The sequence below is a fragment of the Manduca sexta genome, chromosome 24 (assembly GCF_014839805.1).
Source record: "Manduca sexta isolate Smith_Timp_Sample1 chromosome 24, JHU_Msex_v1.0, whole genome shotgun sequence".
NCBI lineage: Eukaryota > Metazoa > Arthropoda > Insecta > Lepidoptera > Sphingidae > Manduca > Manduca sexta.
In genome coordinates, this window is record NC_051138.1 from 3,479,906 (window position 1) to 3,489,235 (window position 9,330).

At 33.8% G+C, this 9,330-nt stretch overlaps 1 protein-coding gene across 1 annotated transcript in view; it reads right to left on the bottom strand.

Moving 5' to 3' along the window:
- The window catches only part of LOC115440642 (actin cytoskeleton-regulatory complex protein pan1), an 81,822-nt gene extending 72,903 nt beyond the window's left edge, over window positions 1-8,919 (bottom strand). The window contains exon 1 of the mRNA XM_030165036.2: window positions 8,529-8,919. Coding sequence (XP_030020896.2) covers window positions 8,529-8,591 — 63 coding nt within the window. The 5' untranslated portion in view covers window positions 8,592-8,919. The remainder of the gene's footprint in view (window positions 1-8,528) is intronic.
- Between the last annotated feature and the right edge of the window lie 411 nt (window positions 8,920-9,330).

Here is a 9,330-nt window from a genome sequence, read left to right on the forward strand (position 1 = left end):
TAGTAAGGTGAACGCCGTATAAAGTCACGTAGACCTGAGAGTTCCAACAGCATTAACTTAGCGTAGACGAACAAGCACCTAAATTTGCTACCAATAGTACACACCTCTAACAATAATTGTCTAACATTATGTTTTATTATGCCAAATTAATTAATGAGTTACGGAACATTAAAAATACCGTTTCATAACAATAAAGACCCTGAAAAAAGCTAGGCAAATCAATGTAAGTTGTGTGTATGTGTACAATTAATATAATTGCATACAAAATCATGTGAACATCACTTATATAGGTAATACATTAAAATGCAGTCACACTATCTCTGGATAAGGTATTGAGAACATTATCTTTGAATAGAAATCCTATTGATGTATGATAAAAATTATATAATAATTGAGCAAGCAGGACTTACAATATTTTCTCGAGTAATTGGATTTTGATGCAATACGGGCAGTCAGTGAACACAGATTCCCAATCGATAGTTGCGGAATGCAACGTAAGAATGTTACGCGACATAAATCCTTTATACCGGGGCACGGAAAAACGGAGGGGAAGCTAATTAGTGACTAAGGAGTGCCCTTGACAATACCAACATGTGGGGTTTCAATAAAGCCGCCAAATGGAAACACTGATTTGCCATCACTTTAACAAACCGTAACAAATTAATTCGCTACATAAAATTAGCTTATCAATAAATCATTCACGACGCGTCAGTTTATTGAAGGTGCAACTTCATAATTTAATAAAATAAATAATCTTCTGACACTCAACAAATAACACAAGCGCGAAGCAAACGAGAACAAAATAAAAAATAAATGCTCCGCACCGGATACCAGACAACAGATCTACATACCCGTCGAGTTTTGAAAAGATTGTTAGTTCGCAATCATTAAACTTGGCGTATGACGCCTGCTCATACGTTATTGTCGGTGCAATCTATTAGCTAGCGTTCGGAAATATATACCAGAGAAAGTAACTAATTACCGTTGCGCTGCGAAATAATGTAGTCATAAAGGCACGCAATACGAATGACTAGCAAGCTTTCATCTTCGACTTGAATACGGTAGCGTAATGAGGGTACCACCACCGTGCTGGAAGTGAGCAATCGAATCTACGAGAATCGATAAATGTAACAACCAGTATTTGCGGTTAGAAATTCATACTTATATACCATATAGAGTTATTGCTGTGCACTGAATATAAATAGCATTTTTACACTTTTTCCATGATAGCAGCATTACGGATTAATTGAGCTTAATGTATCACGATTCGTTTGACGCGTTAATGACATGATTGGTGCACGAACCTCGACGAGCCGAGTGATGAATGCGACGAGACTACTAAATAAGACCGTTTAATGGTAGCAATCTTTCGGGGCCCGATTGTAAGGCTGTCACCTTAACAGCCGCCTCGACTGGAGGTTAACGCTCCGACGTGTTATCATTGATATTCAGGTTTGTACTGATCGGCTTGCTATCACGGATCATCAAAGAGCTATTAAATGCCGGTTGCGTAATAAATACATTACGCTTAATGGGAATTCCTCGATTCTATAAGAGGAGCTACTATGAGTGTAACATAAAATTAGCTGATGTAATCATAAGATAAAAAGTGATAGAGGTAACCCAGTGACGTAAACAATCTAGAAAATAATTAAGTAAAGGAAAATGTGATTCTCGTTGACTGTACTGCACTGTACTGTAGTAACCAATGAAAATATAATTAAAACCAAAGATTAACAAAAAAATAAGTATTGCCAAACAAAGTGTTTCCTATAGTGCACATATTTCTAACAGCTGATAATAACAAAACAGACCTTTACATAAAGCCTATTATTTACAGCTTTCCAAATCTAGATACAATAACTGTGTCACACATTGATCTCACCCCATGCTATATTCAGGCTATGTGCGTCACTAACGTTATCTACACGTGAGAATAACACGCACCGTATTTTTCATTTTCCTTTTTGGAAACCAAACTTTTTTCATAATAAACTTCTAATATGTGAAATATTATATCCAATGAAAATCGGCTGAGGTCGCGAACTCGCGGTGCCTTACGAAAGGCAAGACGAAAAGGTACTGGCTGACAAAACTTGGAACATTGCGAATTGGGTAGATAGATTTTGGCACGAACACGCGACCGGTACAGTGCTCCACTACATAAGATCCATGTTTATAGTAAACACTAACACACTAGCATAAACGATACTGGATTGTTTTGTGTAATTCGAATTATGCAGTAATTTTTTGAGTATATTGGAAAACACGGTTTTGTTGACATTCAACATATTAACATTAACATACGTATTAAATATATTAGAATTTAAACACTTCAGGGTTCTGTTGAACAATAATAGGTATAAATTACAGCAAAATATATTAAATTATACATGCAATATTAAATATTTAGGTAGTCAAATAGATTGTTGCAATATATTTGTGTAATAGAACGCTCGTCTTCCACTAACAAATTAAAGTTGTAGCAGCATGCAGTGGCGCAGTTCAACAAATATCAGTAATATTATAGTATAAGTTGGGCGTATTGTGGGGGAATGTTCACGCGAAGTAGCGAGGCACTCGCCCCTGGTACCATGGCACCGACAGCTGTTCGCTTTCGACATGCGACCTTAAACGCTGTAAAAAACCTCTTTTATCTTTATAAGGCTGAAGTTTTTTCCCCGTAGAGAAGTCATGCTATTAATTTATGAAAAAAAAAAGGTTTACTTAGTCGACTTTTAAATGGGTTATACAACGTTCCATTTTTTGCTGTTTTAAACATTTTGGAGATATACGTTGAGGAAACAAAACGAGGCTTTATGCAAATATATATTTTATCGAGTTTTGGAAAGAAATCTCGATAGAATAAAGTCAATTTGTAGAATCTAATTTCTTACCTGGCTTTCATAGTTAATCCATATAAAAGCTTTGCAAGTCATTGTGTCGAACAATTTATATAAATACATTATTGTATTTATAACAGTTCGTATAAGTACATGACACATTTCGCTATCGCCTAAATACGAATAGGAATTGAAAAAACGTATTTGTAATTAACTCGACAAGTGTTCTTAATTGAAGTGTTTTATTTTGTAACCTATACAATGTTGTAGGTAATTCAGTTCGAACAAAACCTGCTCGGATTCGACAGCTGCATCGCGGCAGATGCTGGCCAACATCTGCACACTGAATAATGCCACATAATAAGATAACAATGAACAACGTAAAGTGCACAAATATTACACATGATGATAGACCTCGTTCAACGGAAAAACCCTGGATTAAAAATTCTCCGGTTAACTTTGTAAATGTTTTCTAACTGGCATACAATTCTTTCGCTAAAATGTACTTTTTTTACTGAACGCATTCAAGTTATCTGTCCAAAATCCGCATCACGAACCGATAACCGGTAATAAGTAATAATATTATCTCAAAAATAACATGCACATCAGCAATACGTATCGCCCGTGTGTGTAGACGCGTGGGAGTAAAAACTTTAAGTAGTCGAGACATTTCATATCGCGAGCGATGTGTTTCGCACAAATTTAATTGTGTCAGCTGCTTGCCCCACATCGCATTGTCTCGCCGCGCCGTGGGATCAAAAAACTATTATTGTTCATCGATACAACTGTTGGTAAAATAGAAAATTGCGAACAATACGTTAGTTTTTTTTTACTTCCCGCGCCGAACCACACGCGCAGTCGAATAACAAAACAGAAACGCAACTATGATGCAGTTTTAAAGTTTCTACTTTCACGAATGAGCCACTATACTATGCTAAGAATACAATTGAAGAAGACAACTTGTGGCAGCACGTTGCTCGTCTAGAGGAAAACAACACAAATCTCGGATTTCTCGCAACCACACGCTTGTGCAGATATTCCACATGTCCCATAGGCGGTAACGTCTTATAACAACCTGCATGGATTATATGAGGGTGCAATACAAGAAATGTCTAACAAGTTGTCGATTACAGTCCTGAATTGCCATTCACTATGCCCGGGTAGGTCTTAGTTACATCATCTGATAATTGTATCGGACACGAAATAACATCAACGTTGTCAATTTAAAATCGCTTACTTAGTAGACATATTTTTAGAAATATTCTATGTGGAAGCAATATTGTAGATAATACAAGGACTGTTTTTCAGGGGACGCAGGAATTGCCTTACTCACGCTTTGTTGCAACAAAGATAAACCCTCACTCCTTATCCGTGTGCCAACTGGACATTTGTAATAAATGTTTGCAATCATTTTACGTAAACGTTCTGGTTTAGATGTATCATAATCACCGGCAATAAAAGAGATGTAACGAGTGACCACCAGACAAGTTTCAATGTGCCAGATACCCAGTTATTCATAGTTTTTTTTAGTTTATAAACAATAATAAAGTTTACGTAGCATGCGATTACTTATTACTACAAACTTCTAGTATAGTACTTATCTAATAATCACTTGTGAAACATAATCAAAGTATAATTATTACGTCTCCGAGTTTTAAATTAAGCTGTTTCAAAATCACGTATATCAAAGGTTTTGTGAGAACATGCATGAGGTGCAGCGGGTGAAAGCAGTCATAAAAGTTAAGATTTCCATTTTTAATCAGGGGAAATTTATATATATTGGTCTTCATACCTTATTCGGGAGAAACAAAATATAGTGCCATCTTCAATCGAGTATCCAATAGGAAAGTAAGGGAGAAGAAATTAGATAATGATTTATATTTCGTCTTTTCCATTCCTGTCCACTGAGAAAAGTATGGATTCCGTGAATATAATATTATGGTATACCCAAGTGTTGGCAGTCTGAACACCGAACGTCCATCATTATTTCAATCTACCACAATAACAATTCTACTGAGGAATTAAATGTTTACTTTTAAATTTTCAATACAAAAAAGCTGACAATCGAGCAAGTGGGTTATCTGATAATAATAATATATTGGATAAATAATAGATTATCGCCACAGCCTCTGCACACTACGTCACGGAATCATCTACACGTCGTAGCTGATCTCTTAAAACTATTATTATGGACTAGCTTTTGCCCGCGGCTCCGCCCGCGTTACAAAGTTTTTCGGGCTAAAGTATTCCGTTATAAATGCCACGCTATATATTTTCCCGGGAGCCTATGGTCTTCCCAGGGTCTCAAACTGTCTCCATAACAAATTTCATCTTAATATGTTGGGTAGTTTTTGAGTTTAACACGTTCAGGCAGTCTTCAGTCGGGGGACTTTGTTTTATAATATATTTTTGTAGAACTTTTTAAGAGGAACAATCCCGTCATACATCATTGTTGCATAACTTTAACTGTTTACGCAGCGCACACAACGGAAGCTCTCAAAACTAATAAATTTTCCCCATTTTTGCAACATGTTTCATTACTGCTCCGCTCCTATTGGTCATAGCGTGATGATATATAGTTTATAGCACTACACAAATAAAGAGCTATCCAACACAAAAATAATTTTTCAGTTCGAACCGGTAGTTTCTGAGATTAGTCATTACTGCTCCGCTCCTTTTGGTCATAGCGTGATGATATATAGCCTATAGCACTCCACGAACAAAGGGCTATCCAACGCAAAAATAATTTTTCAGTTTGGACCGGTAGTTCCTGAGATTAGCCATTACTGCTCCGCTCCTATTGGGTATAGCGTGATGATATATAGCCTATAGCACTCCACGAACAAAGGGCTATTCAACGCAAAAAGAATTTTTCAATTTGGACTGGTAGTTCCTGAGATTAGCGCGTTCAAACAAACAAACAAACATACAAACTCTTCAGCTTTATATAATAGTATAGATTAGATCGATGACGGTCTTCTCGTCTCAAATGTCACTTGTCCAGCAAAGTAATTCACCACCAAAAACCATAAATTTATGAAAAAAATTGCTACTTGACTATTTAATGTTTGGTGGCTTGTCACTAAAGTATCAAGGAACTGGCTCATTCAACGAATGAGATTCGTGCTAAGCACGAACCTCGATACAACATGTCGCCACCACACATATGCGATATTCGGGCGCCTTCCCATATAATGTTAACATCATAGTGTATAAAGGGGAGGCCTTGTGTTCCACATTTGTCTGATGCCTCATGCCACCCACAGGGGTTTGATGCAGTCTATTTGTAGTACAAATTTCAGGTCAACATTTTCAAATTTGCACATACACAGAAGTCATTTTATTTCTTTAGAAAATGACTATAGCAACTCCCATGGTTTACATAACAATTCCCAACATATTAATAAGATATAGCTAAGATTTGAATGAATTGTGTGTTATGGTGAGTCACAACTCACAGTGCGCGCCATAAGTAGGTCAAACTCCTCGTAAAACAAACAACAGGGAGTGACGATTAAACAAACACATTTAACACATCAATTGCAAATTCATAACAAGTTATATAATATCTTTATTATGTTTAGTGAAAACTAAATTTTTGATTCTGTGCAGTTCTATTTTATACATATTAACAGCAGACTAAATAAAAAGTTTTTACTTTCAAACTAAATAAAATGATAGTGTCTGATTATGATTTTCTTTAAAGAATCTTTATTTGCCAAACTTTAAGTTACTGTTTGCCCAGGATATACTTTGAAAGAGCTTAATTGATGTTAAATTATTTTTCAAAGATGGGTTCACAGCTCATAAAGCATATTTATGCAAAGCAAAAGTTGGGAAGTTCCACATAGTCATAATTTTAACTCAACTGGCATTTCCCAATTAAAAATAAAAAAAAAAAAACAAGTAAATTACTTATCAGTAAACCAATAATTTATTTGAATATGGAATTTTCAAATATGATAACAATACAACATTATCAACTTTCTATGTATAATAAATGAGTTTTAACATAATGATATGACACATACAGTATGATAAGAATTGCATAATAAATATTTCAGGTGGTAGGTGTGTATACATAGTGAGCAATTCAGTTATCTATTACCTTATTATCTACTTCTACTCACATGTTTACTCTTTTGACTTCCAGTTTCAAGAAGATTGAAGGTAGAAATTACTTATTGAGCATTTAGACTAGGCTAATTGCTAGTGCCTCATCCAGTAGTAAATATACAAAAAATTAAATTATACCATTCTGTTAGGGAATGTAACAGTTTTTATTAATGATTTTATAAAACTTGGTTCATTTTGATATGGTAATATAGATTGTGTTTTAACTGTTGGGGTTTTGAAGGGGGGCTAGCTTCCACAACTAGATACATAGCTCGCGCTTAGGCATGTATTAGCTTGATATCTCTTCACTCATAAGTTGTAAAAATAAATTTACTTTTAAATATTTTCCATCAACCTTTTTACTGATTAGGGGCAATAAACTGGCAATCTAGAAAAGCATGTTCCTCTACTACATATTCTATGTTTATGACCAGCTAATGCAACACTGCATAACAAATACCAAGTGCATAACATTATACACTGGTTAACTATATGGGTAATACAAAAAATTCTGGTTTCAAAGTAATAAAACACCAGGTTATGGATATTTATTAAGAGATAAAAAAAAATATCCAGTTCTGTTATGATAACTTTCTAAAGTTTTACATGAGTATTAATTTAAAATGGTTGATTATAAAAACAAATATAATGCATGAAAAATACAATTGTTTACATTCCACATTGCAGCCAGTTCATTGCACCAATGCTGTTAAGATTATCAAATTAATATGATTTTCTTTTAACCTTACCGATGATTATGTAAAACATATTATCATGGTTTGCAAAAAAAACATAATATTTTATAAATTTATAGATTTTTTTTTATATTTATAATTTATCATATGGGATGGAATACACATGGCAGAAAATGGGAGTGGGCACCAGTTGGGCCTCTGCCTACCTCTTTGGGGATAAAAGGAGTGACTCAGTGAGTATGTGTGTTATAATTTATGTAAAAGGCACACTAGCTGTGCATAATTTATGATTTACTGCCATATTTGCATCTACTATTATTAGTCTACACACATTTTAATATATTTCACCAGTTGCTTAGCTATCCTTATAAGTCATAACTTATCTATTTCTGCTCAATAAATAATGCTACAATACTCAAATTGTAAACAAAGTAAAATTCTAATAAATATGGTATTAGAAAGTTTCAGATTACTTTAAGGTGTGATCTATTATTGGACTATATAGTAGTGCTATAAATTGGTATTTTGTAGATCCTGAATAGTTAAAACATTAGAAACACAATGTTTCATACAAATGAGACTAGTATTTATTACATTTTAATGCAGGGATTGAATATAACTCCAACTTATAGTATTTTTTCATAACACATACAACTTTTTGTACAAATGAATAATGTGAATGTATAATGACTTGTGCAGGAATACACAGGTTTGTAATATATTGTGTAGGTACCTACTACCTACTATTCTTATTCCATTTCTATACCAAATAAATGATTAAATTATTACATGGTACATCTACTGTTAGATTGTGTGTTAAGTCGACGTTCTCATTGTCTTTATGAAGGTAAAGATAGTAATAATAATTGCTTACCACATTGTAATTGAAGGTTGCGGCCTGAGGGTCGAAGTATTCTCTGTTTAACTTTTCCTCCATGATTTAATACAATCACTAACTTTTTATAGTTTTTAAAACACATGAACGTTGTAATTTGAGCATTTTATTTGAAGAAAACTTTGTTAATACTTTCGATAACCGTTGGGAGCGTCCGAACTAACATTTTTAATCACTTTCGTTATTAAATTTGCATTTTTTTTATATTTTATATCTTCCACATAATTTATACTAATATTAATTTTTACACGCGATAAAAAATAATATATTACTAAAAATCGGGAAGAAAAAAATTAATTTCGTTTGACAAATATTTATCTTACACACAAAACTGTCAGAGACGCCATAGTGCTATAGACAACACAACGAGAAAAGGACGGAAAGTACGTTATTCATATTATAACGCCATCTATCGTACTATAATTAATTTAATTTCATATTGAATCAGTATTATTGAGGTACTCATAAAAATCCACCAACTTTGCTTAGTGTGCTTTAAAAAAATATTTATCTCGAAGCTCCACTTCAACTACAGCATTTTTGCGAAAGCTTTAAAGTAAAAAAAAAAATATAGTATATTTATTAATTTTTTTTGCATTACTAGAATAAATTTTATAATTATTAGTGTTGAGCTTACATTTACGGGGATATTTTATAGGCAAGGACATTGAAATAAAAATCAGTCATATTATTATGTATAAATAATATAATAAAGCTTTGGTGATATACAGCCTACACGGTCCAGCGATATCGGCAGGTTTACACTTTAATTTATGGAGGT